This window comes from Mytilus edulis, chromosome 13, assembly GCF_963676685.1.
Source record: "Mytilus edulis chromosome 13, xbMytEdul2.2, whole genome shotgun sequence".
In the NCBI taxonomy this organism is placed as follows: domain Eukaryota; kingdom Metazoa; phylum Mollusca; class Bivalvia; order Mytilida; family Mytilidae; genus Mytilus; species Mytilus edulis.
Window position 1 is genome coordinate 33,770,421 of NC_092356.1, and position 25,259 is coordinate 33,795,679.

General features: G+C 30.9%; 1 protein-coding gene across 1 annotated transcript; it reads left to right on the forward strand.

Moving 5' to 3' along the window:
* The first annotated feature begins 3,691 nt into the window (after nucleotides 1-3,691).
* On the forward strand, nucleotides 3,692-10,092 carry LOC139502138 (uncharacterized). The gene is made up of 2 exons (XM_071291513.1): nucleotides 3,692-3,767; nucleotides 8,275-10,092. Exon 2 carries the CDS (start codon nucleotides 8,334-8,336, stop codon nucleotides 10,020-10,022), a length of 1,689 nt encoding a protein of 562 aa, XP_071147614.1. The 5' UTR covers nucleotides 3,692-3,767; nucleotides 8,275-8,333; the 3' UTR covers nucleotides 10,023-10,092.
* The last annotated feature ends 15,167 nt before the right edge of the window (nucleotides 10,093-25,259 follow it).

The window sequence follows — 25,259 nt, forward strand, 5'->3', positions numbered from 1 at the left end:
ACTCAGTTTAAGAAAAGCCCAAGTCCGATTTCAGTATAGGTAACAAAAGAAACTAAACAAAATGACAATAATACATCAATTAACAAAGGACTACTTGCAGTTACTGACATGCTATATATAACATTATAAAATATACAAGAAGAACATAACCCGTGCCATGCCAACAACCGTTTTAGAATACATATGTTTAATTCCGATGCAAGGACCTATAAGTGAATCAATTTTAAAGGCAAACTTTGCAATCTTTATTGACCTGATAACAGTATCGTCTGTTTTAAGGTTTAGTTAACTTTTGAGGTGAACACTAACATTTTGTGCTTTGTAAAGAATGTTTGGAGCGATGATAAAATTTAGTAAATTTTTGACTATTTTGTGATAACGAAAACCCTGGTGTAATAATTTTTCAGTAGAACATAAAGGACTAGGTTCAGTAAGACCCCCTTTTGGCCCCAAAATATAGCAGTTTTATTTTATTGATCATCACAGTCGGAACTGGTCTAATTACAAAGATTTTTAAAGATTATAAAACAAACATTTTGTGCTTCAGAAAAATGCATGACAATAATTTTGTAAGGTTAATTTTTGTTTTCATTTATTAGAACAAGTACTAAGTATATGGTTCTTGAAAGTACAAAAATGATCCTTGTTTAATACCTTCAATATTTTTTCTCTACCATCACTTCCATGCATATGTATGCAGCATAATTTTCATATACCAAGTATTTATGTTTTTTTTTTTTAAATTAGTTTGTTTCTGATATGGCGGAATACATGTATGCGCAGTTATATCTTAACGTTGCAGTCATTCTATGAATAAATATATCTTGTTAGAAAATTTAAGGCCACATCAATTTGATTTCTTGATTTTCGGACTTTTTGCCAAACTGTTAAAGAACATAAATCCATGTTTGCCGAATAACTCCACGCGAAAATGTGCACATTTCTTGAAGCTTATTCCCCCTTCCACTTTTATGATATACTAATATGTAGCTGTTTTTTTAAGCTGTCCAATATTTTTTTAAGAAATAGGAGGGCTATTCTTAAACATATTGGACACTTAAAGGTAATACAATGGTTTCTTACAGGTAAATGGTAGTCCAATCACTGAAATAAAGAACGAGTAAAACAATAGAATGACGTCACAACAATGTTTTAATCGCGGAGCGACATCTGTTGACAGCTTTTCCTGAAATTATCTCTACTTGATTCTCTTGTCGCATATCCGGCGTTTTAACGGAAACTTAGATGATTTTAGTGGTGTAGTTAGATTATATTAGATAAAAAGGCCATTGAATCAAGTAATCAATTCCCTCAATGATACTTCTAAATTATGTTTATATCAATTTTTATTTATCTGTATTTTTCAAAAGGCGTTTTACATAACAATTTAACTTAATATATAACTTTCAGTGTTTAAGTGGTAATATTCGCATTTTCGGCCGTCAAACACTTACTTAAAGTATATGTTGCCAGAAATACTTGACAAATTGTACAGCTCTGCTAGGCTGCATTACAATTTTAAAACACAAGTAAACATTACATGAGCGGTTTATCTACATATTTTAGTAAAAAAAAATGATTATGTAATGGCTTGTTTGATTTAACAACTTAAAGCTATATTTTCTGAATATTTGATGCATCAAACATGTCTATATTAATCGAGGACTTCACGTTTACGTTGAGTGATTTAATACATAAAATCATTTGGCCTTTACAGAGTAAAAAAAAAACTGTACTCCGAGGACAAATTCAAAACGGAAAGTTCCTAAGCAAATGGCAAAATCAAAAACTCAAACACATTACACAATTTCTGACTATAATGTTTTCCTGAAGTACCGATAGTAGGGAAAAACAATTTAAGAAGAGAGAAAATTATTGTAAAATCTTCTGGTAAAACGTCTTTGCATTTGATTAACATTAACCAAAGGAAATGCAAACTCGTTAATGTGTATTGGTAATTTATGATAACAAATCAAACAGGTGGTGATATTCAGATGTAAACAGTTGAAACCCTTAGACCTTGCGAGCTTTTAGATTCTAGATGCTATAAAAAAAAGTCTTTAAAATCGCTGCATGTCCCTGTAGTTTTATTTGAATTTCACAAAAATAATCTGAAGGTAAAAAATTATATACAAATGGGATGTGAATCTTCTATATTACGATTTCGTGCTGCATAACAAGTGCATACACTATATTGATGTCTGGGTTTAATATGTTCAAGCAAACAATCTTTTTTATACAATACATTTATTTTGTTTTCTTTCTCTTTGGACAGTTCTTTGTACTATAACTATTAGCATTGCATTTTAATGTTTTTGAGAAAGGTTATCCATCATTGTGTTTACGAAAATTTTGCGCTTTTCACGAGTCGAAGAATTTTTGTCCCTATCTCTTCTATTTCTATAAATAGTGTTTTTCACAAATACCAATTTTCAGTATAGTAGTTTAAGATCGTTGACCTACCTATTCAACTAGATGTATTTAAAATCAGTTTACAATTTAAATCAAACATAAATTAAATTTGATTTATTTTTTTTTTATTATAAATAAATAAAGGATTTGTGAACTAAACAATTAGTATACACACGCGTAACCAGTTGCGACATGCCACGTGACAATTGTGCAAAAGATGATATATGGATCGTGTTATTCTTAATGTATTCAATAAAGTCATTAATTTTTTTTTTCTCATATATATTGATGAATAACATGAATAATGAAATTCTATTTAATATTCTATTAAAAATCTGCTTGAGATAGATTTATTTTCATGTTAATGATATACTAAGTAAGGTAAAAAAATAAAATTCATAAGAGATTCTTTTGAGATTATAGACTAGCTATTGCCTATATCGAAATAATGTTTTCACAATGTCTCAAAACATGCAAAACGAACAGTTATAGATATTTTTTCTTTAAATTTTGATGTTGTCTGTTTTTCGCCAACTTTTAAAAAAAAGTTAAAACTTTTCACTTTTTTTATACAATGTTATAAAGTTTCGCGTATGGGCCGTAAACGGATACGGCTGTATGGTCGGAGCCTCGTAATGGTTTTTTCCTTCTACTTATTGGTCCTCATCCAATCAATTGACAGTATAACATTTCTGGAGCACCTGCGATCACCCCCATTTTTTGGTGGGGTTCATGTTGCTTAGTCTTTAGTTTTCTATGTTGTGTTTTGTGTACTAGTATTTGTCTATTTGTCTTTTTTTTTTTTAGCCATGGCGTTGTCAGATTATTTTTTATCAATGTTTTTTACTGTCCCTTTGGTATGTTTCTCACCTCTTTTTCAACGTAGGGGGTTCGTGTCGCCGTGCTAGAAGTGTGTTATCACGCAGCAACGTCCGTAAAAGTCCTGGACGACCCGGTATAAAGGACAACCTATTGTATCTATTGGTCATATGCTCTCGTCCTGAAAATGCATGAACTATTTTCTTCTTCACGTTAAATAAACAACAATCAATGAATCAATATCAACTGACACTGGCTGTATTTCAAATTTGACCATTATAGGATTCATTTCTTCATTTCCATGCAGATATCGTATGTCAATTTACGCCTGTATTTCTCTTTTCGTGATTTTATTGCTTTCAAAATATGATTTTAATGCTTAAGTTATAATTATGTAAATACTCCGACTACATGATTTAAATTATCTACCCTGAATATTGTTGTTAAGTTATGATATCATGTGACGATTTTACTTCCGTTTTTTGGGATACCTCGGTACAACTGATATTCTTAATAACTTGTATACCAAGTGTGAAGTAAGTACGTAGCAATAATATTTCATTATTTATATGAAAACAAATATAATGGGTTATACAAATCAGTACAAATTCGAATAAGGAAAAGAACGACAACACCTTCTCCCAAAGAAGAAACAAAAATAAAAAGAACACATACACCATTGTTACTCCAAGCAAGACTTGTTTGGTCTTGTAACATGCACAAACCCAAACTGAAATATATGTTCCTGCTAATCGTTTAATGACTTTTTTTTATTGTTAAACTTTTTCGAAACAGATATCGACAGAGTATTTATTTATAGATATTGAAAGTAGAAAATATATGTATGAGGGTCTGGATGAGGATTGTAGAATCGAAAATTGTGGGTAAAAGTGCAAAATACAGGGCCAGAATATAAAGAATAAATAGTAAAAAAGACTAAAACAGAAAAAGAAAATATTGGTGTCCCGAAATACAAAGAAAAGAGATTATTATCCAAATAAAAAAGGTTAGAAAAAAGGGTCTAAAATTCGTCAGAAATCACAAATCGTTCCTAGGGTATCTAGTATAAAGTTTGTGAAATTTGTTCCGGCAGGTCAACAAAATGGCCGATGTGGCTTAAATAAAACATATGGGTAAAATGCATATTTTTTTTTCTAACTCGAATACTATGATAAATAGAGAATATCTGACTAACACAAAAAGTGCTCACAATGATAACAACTATATGTACCTTCTTCGTGTTTTCATCGTTGATCTAAATTAACAGATGATTCCTGGAGGAGTTTTGTGTCTTTATTTTTAAATATTTTTGCCTACAAAATCCAAAAACTCGAATTATACTAATTGACCATTTTTGACTTATAGTATTGCTTTTCTCAATTATCTCAAAACCTTTAATAGATAGATAAAAACTTATTTTCTAAAAATAACCAAATCAACAAGATTTACTTAAATAACGATGCATCCTTAGCAATTAGATTACTATATCATAAATTATAGCCTTTCACGACGACAATTTGTGTCCACGTAAAATCTTTTAAAAGTGTCCTCTACAACTCAGCTTATTTAAACGAAACTTGGTGTGATAGTTTCTTACGATACCTTCCATACAATTTAAGTCTTTTTCAGTGAAAAAGAATGGCCGTGATGGCTAAAAAAAGATAAATTCAGGAAATATGTTTGTGCCAAACTGATTTGAATGTCGATCTTCACAAGGGTTTTGATGTATTTCCTTTAGGAGTAATAATCCTGAAATGACGAATTTTGACTAATTTCAAAAAAAATTTGCTTTTGTACTCTTATATACCTATATGGAGTTATTTTCTTTCAGAACGACAGGTCATTTTTTTTCAGAATCAACCCGGACGATACCATGTTTCAATGATATATGCTCCAAGGCATAAAATAATGACCTGTGTGAGGTCATTATTTTCCTCGATAAACATGCAATCTATGATTTACTTCAAAACTTTATTCGTCTAATAGTTTTTTGTTGCCGATTTGGAAATTTATTTTTTAAAGTTCAATAGATGAAAGGTGTAAAAGAAACCGTCATTGTAGTCCAGTATTTTAATTTTAGAAACAATTCTAATATGACGTCCCTTTTACGCTTTGTAAACAAAGCCGTGTTCTAATGAGCACAAAATATGTTTGACACATGCGCACGAACTTACTGTTTGTATTTACTTTATTTTGCATCGTTATCCTTAAAATATATACAGTTAAGCAGCTATCATAAACTCTTATTATATATTTTTATGAAACAGCATATATTTACACTGCTCGTAGTTTTTAAACTTATCAAATATGAACTGCAATGCACAGACTCCTTGAGGAGGAAACGGGAACAGCCAAACATTTTTACGGTAATTTCGCACGCTTCGACTTATAAAAATACTGTATTTGTCCTATTAGAATCGAAATAATTCCTTCATGTCATGCTCTATGCTCATTTTAATATGGGTAGGCATTATATTTGACCACATTTGTTAATTTATCGCTACAATAAAGAAACATTATCATATATGTCAGATGAATTTTAATGTAGACTTTCATAAAATAAATCCAGATTTAACATATTCGTGTGTAAGATTTTGAAAATCTTACTGAGTCAAACCGAAAAGGTTGACTGATTTTTGGTTGCTTGCTTAACGTCCAGTGGCAAATATTTCATGCATGTTCAGAACGATACACACTGAATAGGAAATCATACTGTGACCTACATGTATTTATATTCGTCTTCGTGTCAGTTCTTAAGTTTTTAAAATTTACGTATACCTTTTACTCTATCAAATGATCAACTAATAAGATAATCTTATATTCTATTGAATAACATTAACGTAACTCACGAAAGGGTCAGGTGCGGAGGGTATATAATTATATTCAGATTATCTTTTAATGAAATGTATTGCTATTCAAAAGACAATCTCATTCGATTCAAATAAAATTGTTAAAAAAATAACCACTTTTCCGCGATAGAAATAACATAACAAATAGAAAAAAACATACCCCTCACCCTTTTCCTTTATTATGTAAGTTCAACTGTCCATGCTGTTGGCGGCAATTTCAATTTAGAAGACGAAATTTTCTTATCTTTTCAATTTTGAGACAGGGCTTCAAATAAAGCGGTGGTCCGAGGTTGCGAGCTTCGACATTTTTATGTGGTACAATAAATTACTTACAATTACAATGTGTCTTGTATTTGTCATACACCGTTATCGGATGGTAACAATACATTTGTGTCTTACTTCATACAGTTACAGTAATATTTTTATTGTGTATGGATAATAATTTTTAAAAGGTTTATATCTAAATTATTTAGTGAGTTTTATTTCACATTCTAAATGAGCCGCAGGGCGTATTTAAAACCTGAACGCATTAGAAAGGATGTAATGGCCTGACCATTAAGTATAACCGACGATTGGGCTCAAGGAGAAAAGACTATCAGGTGCTGATACTTTAATTATGAACCAATCTGACATATGGTAAAAAGCTGAAAAACAAATAAAATACAATTTTACAATGTGTTCAATTAATGTTATTAAAACGAAATTTCAAAGGTAATAGATAGCACAGTCCGTTGAATCCGAGAAAATGTTGTACTTTCAAGAGCAGTTAATTTCCAGTGTTTCACGGAGAGAATGTTCAAATATGTATAGAGTAATTTGAAGGCTTCAAAAACAATGTTGTAAAGTTAACTCACTCTGTGGTTAGCCACGAATTGTGTCCTAGATGACGTTTGTCCTTTGAAAAGTTCTCCAGAACTGGTATGACCTTGCAATGTTCGGTTTGAGATCCGTGTGAGCAGGGGAAAGGTAGCGATGATACGATGTTTTAATGTTCTTATGAGGTTAAAGATGAATAATCCTCCTAGACTGGAACACATAAACAGATTAAGAATATAATCAAACGAACTATATAAATTACAGAACGGTGTAACAGAATAAAGGAATATCCCACTTTAGTGTTGTCGGTAAAATAGGATACTAAATTTTACAAAACTTTATAAAATTAATATTTTTTGACGGTATATAAGTCAGATAATGCATATTTTAATGTTTTTCTTGTCGTATAACACACCTCGGGGTGTAAGGATTGTTCAAAGAAAGACCTCCCTCCGGTCGGTCTTTCATTTTATCAATCCTGACACCCCTCGGTATGTTCTTCGACAAGAAAAACCTTAAAATATGCATTATCTATAACAAAAACTTATTATAAAGTAGAAAGATAGAAACTGTGGAAGGCAATACTGATCAGTAATACAAAACCTACTCTTATGCCATTTTTACCTTTAACACATCGATGATTTCTTAAGAAGGCCATTAAATTATTAAAGGATTTTTCATGTTTTTGACAATTATCCGAAGAACTATCCCAGATAAATGAAAAATGAAAACGGCAAAAATCATTCAATATTAAGGATCTACAAAAACGTCGTGACAATCTTAAGGAGATATGGTCCTTAATTTATGGTTATTTTATGTGTTTTTTGCCGTTGATCTTTTAAACTAAATAAAATATAGACATGTACTTTAAACAGCTAATTATCAGCAATGTAGGCTTTACAAACACGTACTATCTTTTAAAAAAGATATTTGACGCCTTCAGGTGGGGGCAGTTTTCGTAATTAAGCTACCTTTAGCTGATTTTTTTTTTATGTTAATGATCTCAAAAATAAAACAGATTTGTACAAACTGCATTCAAATACGATCAGCTTTATAAGATCTGTATATGAACATTACATAACTGATCTAAGGGGCCATAGAATACATATATATCTAAACGGCACATCCTAATCGGGTTAGCCGTTCAAGCTATTTGGAGTTTCTTGTTTGCATTTTAACGATCTACAAATGGTCTCTAATATCCCTTCTTTCCTGACGAGGAGGAGCTTATATGACAATAGTAGTACATATATGACTAGTATGATGTTAGTGTTTTCCCGTTTACAATTAGTATCCGAATGTCTGCTCCAGCGTACTATTCTTTGCAAACATTTTTTTCTGGCATTAATAATAAGTAACTATTATATTTATTTTCCAGTCCTGAAATGGTACATGTTTGATTATTAAGTGCAACGATTCTTAAATTTATAGCGCGCTATGGATTCAAATCACAAGTCGTGTAGCATTTGTGACAGGCGTCACATTTCAAAACCAAGTACAGACTGGTGTTCCGAATGTAATCAAGCCCTCTGCACAGATTGCAAGGAATACCATAGTTTACTAAATATTTCACAGAATCATATGACCATACCAATTGCTAAATATGATGAACTCCGCACATCGATTTTATCTATTGGTAACATATGTGAGGACCACAGAGAGAGGTATCACCTTTATTGTCAAACTCATGACAAACTCCTTTGTCACACTTGCATTGAAGATCATTCAGCATGTAATGATATCAAATCGATCGACAAAATTGCGAAAAACATAAAGACTTCCGAATCTTTCAATGAAGTACGCATGTCTTTAAAAGATATGGAAACAAACATCGATAAAATGATAATAGAAGTTCAATCAAATTGTACAAGTATAAAAGACTGCTCCGAAATAATTTCACATCAGATGTGTGAGATTCGAAAAAAAATAAACAAGCACTTGGATACTCTGGATATACAACTCAGAGAGGAACTCTCTAACCATAAAAATGTAGCTGAAAATTACATGCAACTGACACTCAAACAACTAGATGAGAAGAAGTTAAATACTGCTAGAAAACAGACACAGATGGAAGACATCACAAAGTACGCCTCAGATGTACAAACATTTCTAGGATTGAGACGTTTATCCTCTGACGTTATCGCAGATGAATCTTTCCTCATGTCTTTACTAGAAAATGGAAGTTTGGATAAAGTTAAAATTGTATTTGAGTTGGATGAAAGTCTTGCCAGTTTTTCTAATGTTATCAGTAAATTTGGATTGGTTCAGCTTAAAAAGATTCCAGGAAATTTCTGTCTTGAAAGTCAAAAAAGTAAACAGGCACAAACCAGCGAAAAACTAAGTACTATTGAAGACATTTTTGTCAAATTCGTTCATTCTATAACTACAAAAGCTGATTCAATATATGGATGTGAATTTTTACCAGACGGCAATATAGTAATATGTAACTACCCAACATCAGGGATTGATTATATATGTGTATTCAATTCGAATGGAAGCTCACTGAAAACCATACCAGTACAACCGAATTATGCATATGATGTAGTAGCTATGGATAAGCATATTGTTGCTGTTACATCTCCACACTTGCGTAAAAACAGAATTGTGTCTATAAATATACACAACAAGGAAATGACAATAATCGAAACTGAACATAAATGTTATAGTGTTACATTTAATGATGGCAAATTCCAAACCATTTCTCCGAACTTAGGCATAATAACTATCGATGCCAAAAACGGAAAAACGGTGTCAACGATAGAAATCGATTTATCATGGAACGCATCACTTACATCTTTTGAATCTAAACTTTATGTTTGCGACCCTAAATTAAACACTGTCAGCTGCTGTGATATGGAGGGTAATAATATCTGGTCATTTAAAGATGATGCTGTGATAAAGAAGCCTGGTGGCATAGCAGTCGATGGCATGGGAAACGTGTATGTAACAAACGAAGACATGCATAATGTTATAGTTATTTCTCCTGATGGAAATCAGACTAGGCAACTCCTGTCTCAATCAGATGGGTTGAAAAAACCGAGAGCAATACAATATAACAGAAGACAAAATCGTCTTATGGTGGCAAACAAATCAGAGAAAGCTTTCTTATTTGACATTTCACACTGAACCTAGCCAAGCTTTGGATTTTAATATAATTGGATTTCATTCATTTTGCCATAAAATTATATCTTGATGATTTACAGATTTATTGATTTTATTAAAGTAAATAATATAGGGTTATTGCATGAATATTGGGGAATATTGTCCCGAGTAGAATTTTATATTGCACGAGCTTACGAGTGCAATAAATATTCTACGAGGGACAATATTCCCCAATATTCATGCAATAACCCTTTTATTGTATAGCAATATAATATTTCAAAGTAAAAATTGGTTTAAACTAAGACTTTGTTGTTAATGACGTCATGAATTTTAAAGATTTATTGCACCAGTGCAATAACTTTTGGTTACTTTCTATGGGAAATATTATATTGCTATGCAATAATAAACATTAGCGAGTAGATCGATCAACACAAGTGTAATCTAAATGTTTATTCGTATAAAAATCATTAAGAAGATAATTTGGCTGTATTTCCTACTTCTCATTTTACTTCTGCCTCACAAAAATCTGAAAATTTGCAATTGATGATGCCATAGACGAGAAAAAAAATGAATGTGATAAAATAAAAGTAACAAACCAAAGGTGATCTGTAATCCCGCTGTCCATAACAGTCAAACAATATAGTCAATATATCCGGCATAAACTACCACTAACTATCAAAATGAAGGCCTTCTTGATATATCAGAAGTGAGGATATCGGCTTTATAAATTAGACGGATTCAATAGCGTGCTTGACTCAAAGTTTAATTTCAATACTCTCTAAAATGAGACAAAAGACACAAAGGTTATATGCAGACTCATTAGTCGAAAACTAACTGACAATACCATGACAAAATGCAAATCGACGAAAAGACAAATAGTACACAACACACAATAATGAAAATTAAATACTGAGCAACACAACATTGGGGATCTCAAGTACTCATGAAGGTTTTGCAGTCATGTTTCTCAAGTAGGTCAATATCAGGTGATAAGTCTAATTCGGTAGGTTACATTCGAACAAAAGATGATGGGATTGTCGTTACAGTTGTATTTGAATAACCCATCTACAGATTTCGGTATGAGCACTGCTAAAAAGTAAAATCACAAATATACTGAACTTAGAGGAAAATCAACTCGGAAAGTCTATAATCACATGGCAAAATCAAATAACAAAATGTATCAAAAACGAATGGACAAGAACTGTCATATTCCTGACTTGGTACAGGCATTTTCAAATGTAGAAAATGGTGGATTAAACCTGGTTCTATAGCGCTAACCCTCTCACTTTAATGACAGTCTCATCAAATTCCGTTATATTTACATTGATGCGTTAAATTAACAGACACAATAAATAAAATAGTCAAAATATGGGTACATCAGTCATCATTGTATAACAATTTTAAAAGGAACAATTTAACAGAACACAAAAACATCTACTATCTACGAACACATTCATTGATTTGAGTGTCTGACGTCAGAAATTTTATACGTCACATAAATTTGTCGTTCAATGTGCATACAAAGGATTTTAAAATTTTACTTAGGCAATGTTAGCATACAGGATTAAAAAATCAACAGTATGTAAGAATAAATTTCAGAAATAAACCGAGATTTAAACTAGTCCAAAAGTTATATATAGAATTTAAAAGAATCCACAAATAGTTAATTCCACTACGCGATTGAATGATTTTGACGTTTGTGGTTCAACGTATATAGTAATTCATAATCGAAATATATCATAATGACATGTAATAGAACAATATCATACTGACGGGATCTTTTAAAGTACAGAGTCACGTTATAAGAACAAAAGAAATACAAAAAGTCGCATATACAAAACAAACCACCAAAAAACGAAAGCCAATACAAACACATTGACGAGATGTATAAGTACCGAGCCACGTCAAACAATTATCACATAAAACCATTCAACAGTAAAAGTAATATTAATAATATAACAAAGACAAATGAACGAACTATAAAACACGTTGTTAAGATGATAAACAACATCAGTACGCAGAATCTATACATCAAGACCATCGTGTATTATTTGAGAAGTTGATACGGAATATTTATCAACAATGAACAAGCACTTATCCTTGAATATTCCAGTTGGAACCAACAACCTTCTATCTTCATGAAGAGCAAATCACTGCTAATGAAAGCGTTTGAAATGTGATTTTTGTCCACCGACTTGTTCAACTTCAAATGGCATCCTAACGCATAGGGAATAACACAAACTCTATATTAAGAAACAATACGTCATCATGATATAACACGTCAAAGGTACTTTAGATAATCCACAAAACATGGACAGTAGAACATATAACACAAACCGTCCTCTCCCGATCCTTTGTCATCTTTCAAGACTTAAGTGTGTTATCTCATGATTTGAAAATGAAAGAGAGAGAACGAGAATTAATTATTTAAACTCGTAAGAAGAAAACAACCTGACTATGCCGTGGCAAAATCGAAAAACGACGAACATATAAAGAAAAGTTCACATAACACAACATAAAAATCTACACTGAGCAGCAAAGACTCAACCAAAAACCGGGGTTGATATCAGTGCAGGTTACATTCGAGTAAAAGAGGACAGTATTATGGTTACGACAATATATCTGTCGTCACCTGTGAAACAGATATTATACAACGGTGACTCATAACATTTGGCGTCCTTGAAATTTGAAACATTCTGATTTCAACTTTGGAACTCCTGGTTCAAAAGCTATCTTGTAAGCAGCAAGAAAACAAGAACTAGACCACAATCAAAATTCAAAAGTCGATAAAAACACAAAAACAAAACATCACAATGGTCAAATATAAAAACAATAGATTAGAAAATAATCCTTATCTGAGGACCAACACAAAACCAAGGGATACTCGGGTGATCTTGCAGGATTAGAAATGTCTTCTCTTTTTGTTACGTCCTTCGTAATGCTCATGTCAAGTGGTCAAGTGGTATCATAGTTGGAATTTGATGACAAGTCACTCTTTGCGAAATGTTTTAACCAGAAACCAGAAAAAAGTTTTAATGTTTAAAACATCATAATATTAAAAAACAAGGAATCATTTATTGTATTGTTTTTAGTTTTAATTAGTTTTAAAAAATTACGATTACTTAATCAAAAATTTCAGTCCTGTATGAATAAAAAGATTTTTTCGTTTAGGAACTGAATAGTTAATGAGTTTTTAAATTTAAATAGGTATGTATTGAAAATATATAATATCATGTAAAAACACGCCACGTGTCAACAACGTAAAGATGAATAGATCTGTGGTAGATTTTGTCTACACGCGTGACCATCGCTATCATAATGACCTCGATGACACTTATTAATGTATACTTAAATATAATGACATGTCAATTGATTTTAGAAAGCATTCAATTCCAATAATATATGTATACTTTTCGAAACAGAATTCACTTGAATAGCAGTAAAAATAAAACAGACGTACGACGTGTTTAATTAACTTGAAATATATCCTTAAAATGACCCTCTGTTTCCCAACTGATTCGACTGTCAGTCTTAAATGGTTCTTAACGGATTCATTGTTTCTCTCAAAATAACAGTCGATATCGGTCCGTGTAACACTTATCAATTCAAAGTTTAAAAAAGTTTTGAAATTTTGGATTTTTGGAATTTTGATTAAAGTTTTAAAATATCAAAGTTTCAAATTGTGTAAAAGTTTTGAAATTTTGAAATTTTAACAAAATTATTAAAATATTAAAATTCTAAATATCGTTTTAAATTTGATAGTTTAGGATTTTGATCAAACTTCTAAAATATTAAACCTTACGTGCAATGTTTATCATTTCACTTTTTAACAGTTTGATTTTTGTAAATTTTTGATTAAAATATCAAACATAGAAAAGGGGCAAAAAGAGGGGTACCTGTAAAATGCGTAACGAAATAATTGCTCTTAGCAATAGAAAGGCTCAATACACGGTGTATTATCTCTTTTGATTTCATTTTTTTCTGTTTTGCTCTACGACATCTTACTTTCTGCAATCATGTTGGCTAATATATCATTTAATCTGTTCTTTGTAAGTTGTTGGCCCTTAATATTCAGCTTTGAGCGTTCCCTAAGAAGGTCAATCCAGAAAAGCGCTTCGGTCGTAACTTTTAACGTTATGTTTTCATTTTTATCGGTTGTATGACGATCATAATTATATTGCCTTGTATCAATGATTTCAGTTAATATTTTTTGGTACGGTAGGAATACTGAATGCATGGTGTCCCAATTAAGGTTGTGCTAGTCAACAATGTGAGAGGTTTTTGATATGTTTATCTTATTTACGCTGAAATTAAGAGTACTCATCTACCAAATATTAGTAGATTGGAGCCAAGATACTGTTACAAGGTATCTACATAAACTCATCATAGATGGATACCGGGATATAAATTTTGCCGGTTTTTGCGCCAGACGCACGTTTCGTCTACAAAAGACTTATCAGTGGTGCTCGATTCAAATAAAGTCAAATAAAATTAAAAAGGCCAAATAAACTAAACGTTTATATCAAACTTATAGCTCTGGTTTTGTAAAAGTTGAAACCATTCACATCATATATAAACGTATACCATAAACATTATTTTCAGCATTCATAAGTATGTAATAGTGCCTACATTAAGCGCCCATCTATTTGTAGGTGTCGGCATTTTGAAAATTAAAAATTCCTTTCAAATTAAAAAAATTTTCAGCGATATACTTAATAAAATTGTTACCGCTTCGACAAAACAACAACACCCCACTTTTAAAGTTAAATGGTTGCTCCCTTATAGACAACGTTTGGACTGGTTATCATATACGTACATGTAGCTCCATTATGGGTCCTAGATCACTGTTTTTAAATAGTAAATAAAAGGAAAGGGATTTTTTTTTTATTAAGGGATATTATTGTTCCTTATTTGCATTTTGCTATTTGAACATTTTTAAGTTATCGTACGACAATCGACTTTTAGCAAACTAAAAGAACACAGGTACATCCAGTCAGAATGGGGCGTGTAAAGAGAAGCCACAGTGTCAGCTGCATGATGGATTTTTCCATTTTTGGCCATACACCAATGTTGCTCTCGAAAAACCAGTACAATGTAAAACGCTGAATTTTAAGTAAAGAATTCAACTACGGAACGCTGAAAACTGAAATTTGAAAGTCAAGAAAAATAAGAACCGAACAAAATTGAAGAGGTGTGTGGCCAAAGTGGAGTTAACGCATATCAAAATCCATCTATAAGGGCTACTTTGTCCGAGGGAGTTGAATTCTTAGTTTCTTCGTAATTTGTACGTAAACAACCTATTTTAAATTATCGAGTTTTTGTTGCCAGTGACGCATATCTCATGAATGTTCCGGAACAAATTAGCAATAAATACGACAGGGAGAGAGTGTGCATAGAAATTAATGAAGACATAACCTTTCAATCAGTTTAATTGATGTCTGGAGCTGGCGTATGACAGTAACTGCTAGCTTTATATATAGTACACTAAGTCCTTTGTTAATTTGTTATCATTGTCATTTTGATTAGTTTCGTTTGTTTCCTATTCTGACATAGGACTTACATTTCCTTTTCAAGTGCGTTTTACTGTTCGTATTACTGTGTGTTTTTCATTCTTTATTGGCTAGAGGTGTAGAGGAGGGTTGTTATCTCACGAAACATGTTTAACTCCGTCGCATTTGTGCGCCTGTCCCAATTCGGGAGCCTCTGTCCTTTTAAGTCTTGTATGATTTTAATTTTAGTTTATTGTTATATTTCGAAATTAAGTATGACGTCTATAATCACTGAACCAATACACTTTTTCTAGGGGCCAGCTGAAGCGCGCCTAGATCAACGTTCATTGCGAAGCTATACATTTTAAAAGTATTCCTTCCGTGTTATTTATTGGAACTGAAGTAATTCATAAAAGGCAATATATTATCGTCATGCAATCGACAAAAAAGAAAACAAAACGTTCAAAGTTGCATGCGACCGAAGCGCTTTTTCTGGAACTACCTTCATCAGGAACGTCAAAAAGGCGAATAATACTATTTGGTTTACTGTGAGTTGGTCAGTTTTCACTGTTACTTCTACATGTTGGGCACTGGGAACACCAAATAGCTCTGAATTATATATCTCAAACGCTAACCTTATATAAGAGATTTAAATCAACTTATTTAATTACGGTTTAAATAGGTTTAACAAATTTTTTTTGATAGATGCACAACTTTAAAACAGGATACTGTTATCCCATGTGATGTCTAATATGTTTTATATATATAAAAAAGGGCTTCTTCTTTCCATTATTTATTTTGTAATTAAAAATGATTTGATATATTTCGTGTTATTTATTTATAACTAAGAATGATTGTTATCAGAGTCGTGTTTACATCAGTGTTTACAGGTACCCCTCTTTTAGCCCCTTTTCTATTTTTGATATTTTAATCAAAAATTAAAAAATCAAACTTTCAAAAAGTGAAATAATCAAAATTGCACGTTATGTTTAGTATTTTTAAAGTTTGATCAAATTCGTAAACTATCAAATTTATAAACGATATTTAGAATTTTAATATCTTAATAATTTGGTTAAAATTTCAAAATTTCGAAACTTTTACACAATTTGAAATTTTGATATTTTAAAACTTTGATCAAAATTCTAAAAATCTAAAGTTTCAAAACTTTTTAAAACTTTGAATTGATAAGTGTTACACGGACCGATATCACTTTTACACATTCTCAAAAAGTTATTACTGCAAATTAAAAGAAAAAACGCAAATTATACCGCATTCTGATTAGCAAATGTTTTTATTAAGAAATATTTGGTCTTTCTCAAGCATTGATACAGTGTAACAATCTATAATGTATCTGTTAGTTAGGGAACGAACCACCATCCATTTGATTTGTATGGGGTAGGGTGGCTGAGGGAGTGGGGGTTGGCTAGGATGGGAAATGTTCTGCATTTATTTTTTAGTTGTAATCTCTGTCCTGCCTCTTTATTTTTCGGTCCAGCCTTATTGCCTAATTTTTTATTAGTTTATCCTGACTTTTGTACATAAATTGTCATGCCTTTAAGTTGCTCATCCTGACCTTTGTTAATCAACAAATCTGACCTGCTAATATTTAAATTTCATCCTAGTCCCCAATACAAAATCAAATTGTAGCGCCCTTAGATGCAGGTTACTATAAGTATGTTTATAGCGCGAGTTTTATTCCATATGGATTTAGATATAATTTACAGCAGCAATACTTTTATCAATATTTTGTAGGGTTCTACATTATCTTGTAAAAATTCTAAAAAAATAATCCAAAAAGCTCTCAAGCAAACGTATCACTCCTTCTTAAGTCGTTGAGGAGAAAAGGCAAAATAAAGACCCGTGTACTCTTTTTGATTATTGCGTTGGCATAACTAAACATTATCTCTTAGAAAAGCGAACAATGGAAAGTAGTTAAAAAAGAAAGAAGCATTTATGGGCAACGAAAACAACGGGATAAAATCTTATGTATAAATTTTAAAAAAATCGTAGTCAGTGCATTTGATTTTGTGGGTAAAAAACTGAATGACACAGAGACACTATCTATTTAATTCGAAATTAAAGAAGACCCATCTTCATTCATTAAAGTAAAGTAGAAATCGATATGTTTGGAAAATTGTATACACGATTTTGGTTTTGTAACGGTAACCGCAATAACAAAGGGAAATATTTTATTGATATATCGTGAAATAATATACAGTTACAAATTCTGTTAAAAAGACGTTTTCAATCAAAAGTTTTATAATTAATCAGATAAAATTGTTATTGTTTTACAGGTTACACCTATTGACTGTAATTGTATAAGAGGACACCTTGTCATGACCATGATCAAACAAATCTTAAATAAAAAGGAGACGATAATGACGTAGCGTAACACTTTGGTACGACGGTGCATTCGATTGATAATCTTTTGTTTTTGATCTTTCTACTTTGACACCTTAGAATATAGAATATCTATGAATCTCCATACCTCAATTGAACAATTGAAATTGATTAGTTAGCATATGTTGTGTGAACACTTATAAAAGCTTGGGTGTATATGAACTTTTTTTTATAGATGCTATTACATTTCTTTTTCAGCCTTTAGAGAACATTAACATAAAATGATAATTTGTCAAAGATACTAAAATAAGCACTTTAAAGAAGATTATGTATAACATGTACATAATCAAAGTTTTAAGTGTTTATCCTGTTTGAACCATCAAAGTCGAATATTTATTTATTGAAATGTTGACGAGTGTCTAAATTAAAGGTTCTTCATTCCTTCAATTTTTTAAACTATTTTTTTCTGTTGTTTGTCTATTTTGCTCATTATACTAAAAAAAAAAATTTTTTAGAATCCAATAAATTGCTATTCTTTTATAATTGTTTTAATATATTTCTCCATTTATAATTCTGCCCTTTATTTTGCACTTTTTGCTCATTATTCTCTATTCTGTAAATCCATCCAAACCGTCGGATATAACATGTATGGCTGTTGGCCACATAAGGAGATTTGACGGTATTTCAAAATCATAATGGCCCTAGCTTTAACACGATTTGAGCAAGAAAAAAAAACTAGTTTACTTCCGTAGGTTATCAACTGTTAAATGTTAATGCTTCAACATTTTATATGTAGGAATATACAAAGAGAGATAACTGAGATACTATTTTTTGTACAAACTTTCAAAGGTTATATGGTGAAATAGTATTTAAAAATGTCTTACGTCTCCTTAATTTCCAAATCGAATATACTTATAAGCTTATGATCATCTTTCTTGGTATCTCATCGTTACAAAAAATAAAGATGACAAAGAATAGAAAAAGTCAATACACTGGATAAAAATGCATGTAAATATCATACTTTGTAAACAACAATAAAAGATGGGCCGGCCATCTTTTTGAAATGGAAAACAACACTTTACATTTCATGTGTATTTTCTTGATTTACATTAACCAGGAACGTTCACGGCCTTAACTTAATTTGAAAGCCAATGATATATAAAAAATAACCTGAAACAGTAAAACGAGCAATATGACCAAAACAGCACCTGAAATAAATAGCTATAAATGTTTCTAATGTCAACTATTGACGTAGGAAGTTTTTAAAACAGTTTATAATTTATTAATTAATAAAAAGTAAAATCACAAAAATACTTCGAGGAAAATTCAAAACGAAAAGTCTCTAATCAAATGGCAAATTCAAATGATAAAACACATCAAACAAATGGACACTTTGAGCAAGATTTGTTATAATGTTTTCAGTACCGAAAGTTACTAGATACTGAGTAAATGCTATCCTCTAGCATTGATGGTCAACCAGCAGAGATATCGACCCAATGTTTTTCATCAATGAAATATCATCAAGTAATCGAGAGAGATGAAAACTATTATTTATTTTTGCAAAAAACGTTTGTTGTGAAGCTAATTAAAAAATTACAATAAAATCTGTTACGCAAAAACTTTTATTGAGAGGTGACTGACATACTGTAATTGTTAGTTTTTTGTTTTATTTCAACGGCCATTGACAAACACGATTACATTCGAATGCCAACGTCTCTTTTCAAGAAAAATCTTCAGATTAAAAATACTCTTAAAACTTACACATATTTCAGTATAATTCACGATCAAATTTAATCGTGAAAGTGTCTCTACATCCACGTTGTTATGAATTCAATTCCTAATTGAAAGTCTTGTCTAATGATCTATTTAAAATTGACTTAGCTCAGACTTTTGATTTTTTAAATTTTGTAGCTGAATTCTTTTTTCGCCACTAAAACGAAAATGTATCTGTGGACAGAAGCATTTATTTCAGGGTTATGCATGATAAGCATAAGCCTTATGATGTTGGTTTTAATAATGTATCAATTAATAAACGGACACGTTGAAAAATGTCTGTGATAAACGATGTCAGTACCAAAGTAATAAATACTGAGTAAATGATATCCTCTGGAATCGATGGTCAACCAGCAGCGATATTGACCCAGTGATGTAAAAAAAATGTGCTTTTCTGAATGTACTTTTATCAGAAACGCTCAACGCCGAATATTTGAAAGACTGAAAGTTTCATAAATTGCTCACTTTGGGTCGAAGATTAGGTATAGTGAGCATTTTTAAGGAAAAATATGATGGATAGTCACACTTAAAAATGTTCAATATCAAATACAAAGACTTCACTTAAATACAGCATGTCAGTGACTTTCAATGGGGATACACATAATTACATTTTTACACATTTCAGAGGTAATATCATCAAGTAATCGAGAGAGAAAAAAAATATTTATTTTTGCACAAAACGTTTGTTGTGAAGCTAATTAAAAGAAATACAATAAAATCTGTTATGCACAAACTTTGATTGAGAGGTGACTGACATACTGTTATTAGGTTAAAATATTTGATTTTGACGGACAGTGACAAACACAATTGAGTTTGAATACCAACGTCTCTTTTCATGGAATATCTTCAAATTATAAATACTCTTATATCATACACATTTCAGCATAACTTAAGATCAATTTTCAGGTTTCTACATCCACGCTGCTATGAATTCAATTTCTGATTGAAATTCTTGTTTTATGACCTCTTTGAAATTGACTTTTTATTTTTGTTCCTGAATTTATCATTGACCACTAAAATGAAAATTTCTCTGTGGACACAAGCATTTATTTCAACAGTGTTTATAAAATATACAAGAGCTAACACAAAAGTTGTGAAACTGCTATATATGATACGTTGTGATGTGTTATTTGTGTTTTCAAAAGTATCAGTTGTTTAGGCATTTGGAAAATATTGCGGTTTTTTTTATGCTACGTGTACAATCACAGTTATATAAAATATATATTTGACGGAACATTTAATGACAGTGTACATTAAGAAAAAAAAAACAAAAAAAACCTTATGTTCCACTTTAACAAAACTGCGTGTTTTCGTAAACTTTATGATTCTTTGATTTCTTTTTCATTTGTTTAATTCATATTTTGTCCCATCGTGTCGATAATATCATAATATATTAAAGATATATACACACCGAGATAACTGTGATATTTTTTGACAATTTTTCAACGGTTATATGGTGATAAATTTTGTACAAATATCATCTCCTTAATTTTCAAATCAAATACACTTCAAATAAGATATATTATCAATGCTTTGGAATAATAATACATGTCAATACCATATTATTTTTAAAAAAACTATAAAAGATTGGTTGGCCATCTTTTAAATAATGGAAAACAACATTTTATAACTTTCATATATATTTTCTATATTTAGCTTGACAAGGAACGTTCAAAGCCCTAAATTTGAAAGTCAATGATGTACAAGAACCGAAACAGTTAAAGAGCAATATCACCGAAAATGCACCTAAAATTAGTAGCTAATTACATGACGTAGGGAGTTTCTAAATCAATTTAAGGAATGAACGGACACTTTGAGAAAGGTTTGTTATAAATTATGATAGTTAATTCCGAAGTGCTGACTACTTAGCTGATGATATCGTCTTGATTTGAAAATTCATCAGCAGTGGTATCGACCCAATGTTGTTCTTAAACAGAAACGAAAACAACACTTTAAAAATATCCTGCGTCCCAAGCATTGTTTGTGCTTTCATTAGGAACGCTCAAAGCCGAATACTTGAGGGTCACAGTTTTCTAACTTTCATAAATTGATCACCGTAGATAAGGTATGGTGAGCAATTATAATGAAAATAAGATGGATATTCACACTTTAAAATGTTCAAAAACAACTACAATCAATTTGTGTTGTCCAATCTTTTATTGAGAGTCGAAAGTTTGTGGAAATTGAATATCATTTTTGACCTTTTGAATGCAAAACTCAAGTACTTATTTACGTTCTTCATTTTGAGCAATAAAAACATTTGAAAATTTGATAATGGTCTCTGTACCCGAAACGAATGTAATCTTAATTGACCAAAATAGCCAGCTGTCCCGCCGAATGTATGTTGTTCTGACCGGTCTTTCTAACTTCCTCCACCAATAAATTCTGGTCGGTTAAACATCGATTATCAATTGATCAATCATAATGAAAATAATATGTGCATATCACAACTTTATATAAACACGATATGTTTGCAGTGAATGTTTTTTTCTTCGGAAAAGGGTACACTTTTTGTGCTGACATGAATTATCATTGATATGGTTATATTTATAAATTAACTGTTTACAAAATTTAATAGAATTTTTGAAATACTAAGGATTTTCTACTTCAAGAATAGATTACCTTAGCTGTATTTGGCAAAACTTTTAGGAATTTTGGTCCTTAATGCTCTTTAACTTCGTACTTTATTTTGGCCTTTCTTCACTTTTTGGGATTCGAGGGTCACTGATGAGTTTTTTGAAGACGAAACGCCCGTCTGGCGTATATACAAAATTTAGTCTTGATATCTATGATGAGTTTATTTCAAACTCTCATAAAATGTGGTTTTGTTATAGAATGTATTGAGGAATTGATGACATTTTAATGTATTTATTGGAAGTCAGATTTAAAATATGTAATATTTAAATCAAAATGTTATTCTTATGTGACACTAAAATAATCTTAAGAGAACAATGTATAAAGAAAAATGCGGTACTTTTAATGAAAGTTACCTCCCACCATGGTATTATGGTCACAAATGTCAATATAATACTTACATGCTCCCACCCAACTTGGAGTTGTATGTCCGCAGAGATGTGTATTTTTTTTTGTATAGACTTCGCTGTTTTGTAAATCAAAAGAAACAGCTTAAGGTGGTACCTAACACTTTAACTAAAATTAATTTGGCTCGTTTAATTTTCTTAAAATTTTGATAAAGTATTTACTTTGACCCTTTTACAAAAATATAAAAATTTCAAAAACTTTGAACCAACCATTTTATCAGAAAAATTACACTGGTTATATAGCAGTTTGACAAACTCTTATTTTTATCATTGAGAAGCTTAATATACCCTTAACAACACAACGTAATTAAAACGTTTAGCTGATTTTACAGAGTTATCTCCCTGTAGTGTTAGGTACCACCTTAAGGAAGTTCGCTTGTCCTGTTTTTGAGATTTTTGTCAGATTTTCGGAATCCTCTGGTTTTATCCATTTGAATGCCTTAAAAATGTTGCCCATTGACCCCTATTTTCTTTTTATATATCTTTTACATGTGTAATGATAAGCTTTTTAATAGTTTTTGAAAACTTAAACTTGTCAATGATAAAGCTATGAAAAGTCAAGAGGAAATATTTTCCCGCCAAAATGGCTAATATCTCGAAAACAAGCACATTGACCAATATATTTTTTTTGTTCTTTTGATTCCTTTAATCCCAAGCACATTGACCAATATATCTTTTTTTTTGCTCTTTTGATTCCTTTATTAATCCCCTATCAATATAAACTAGTGTCTCGAAAAGCTAATAATCTTGCAACTGAGAAACGAACTCCCTTAAGTTTCCATCAATGTAATAATGAGGAATTGATAGATGGATATACCGGTATGTTTATTATGATTACCTTCTAAAATCTAGGATGATTAATAGAATAGAAATCAAAACAGCGCACACATAAAAACCACATAAGTTAAGATAAGATATTTCATTGGATTAAAATCCAACACTATTGGATTGTTACAAAGAATATAAACATTATATATAATATTATCTGTCCTCGTTAATAGTCATTATATATGTATATCCCTTCCATTTTAATTCAAACGTGTTATAAGAAAATATTGTTACAATAAAATATGTATCTAATCTCTGATGATGAAGTGGTACCAGATGTGATCGTGTGTGTCAATGACTGTCGACAAAAAAGACTTCATGTAAAAACAGAGTGTCAGGGACCTTTTACTGAGAGGTTATTAACATATTGTAATTTGGTGAAACCTTTGTCGTCGACAGCCAGAGACACACACGATTACGTTTGGTTTTATATAGACAAGCGGCTCCCAAAAGAGCATAAGTTAAGGATGAGGAAGCAAACAATATTGAAATGTTGTTGAGCTCCTTTTCGAGATATATTTTTTTTCTGAAATGACGGGAAAAGGCTGTCTCTGACTTTTACTTTATATTTGATTGGTATTATTTGGGTCTCAAAAAATTCCTAAACCTGACCCAAGTACATCTCTAAATTATACACAACACAGTATAATAACTAAAAATCAATTTCCAGGTTTCTACATCAAAACTGTTATAAATTCTATTCCTAATCAAAATTCTTGTTTCATGACCAATTTGAAATCGACTTGTCTCAAGACTCTTGATTTTTTACATTTGTATCTGAATTCTTTATTGTGGCCAGTAAAATGAAAATTAATCTGTGGATACAAAAATTTATTTGAAGGTAATGCATAAAAAGTACAAGAGCAAACTTAAAAAATTATGAAACTAATATATATAAGGTAAGATGTGGTGCGTTGTTTGTGGTGTTAGAATATCAATTATTTCGGTATTTGCAAAACAAAGCAACTTTTATGTTCAATAATATAATTATTATTTTATCGAATATTGAAAAACGGTATACAGTCAGTGGAATGAAAAAAGGTATATTCCATTTTAACAAAACTGGATTTTTTTCAAACACCCTTTTGAAATTAGAAACATTGACAGATTATTTTTTTTCGTTTGCATTATGCTTTTTGTCCCATCATGTTGAAAATATCAAAAGGGTACAAAATTATTCAAGAAAAATGTACCGTTATCGAAAAATCGAATCTCATTTACATTTTAAACAATTTAAATTCGTTAATTTTTTTAGGGATGTAAAAGTACCAAGCCACGTTCAACTAGTTAACCTCAGTCAAAATCTATTATTATTTTTTAACGGCCGTTTGTTTGCGATGTTTAAATACGCAGACTCTGTTGTAACTACTCTGCCGTTGTTAAATTTGAAATATTTACAAATTTAGATCGTGCAGTGCTGTTTTTTGGAATTATTGACGCAATCGTTCTTGTAACATCATAACTGTCGTCACCGTTAAAGCTTTAGAATTGTGCTAGTTCATATTGCACATTATAATTTTTATTTAAAGCATATATTTGAACTCTCTGTTGTAATTAGTCATATAACCTATGTCGCGTTTAACAATTTTTTAGGAGTGTGCAAGCGTCTTACCTGAATATGCTTCACATTAAAATGCCATATTTCGGTTGGCTAATACGAGGTTGATAGTTTACTTCAATCCACTGTTTATCTGTTTTAAATACAAATGCCCTGACAGATATTTAAACTAAAAGTTATGATAAAAAAATGGATTAATACTTGGTTTTACATGTAATACTTTTAATTCGAT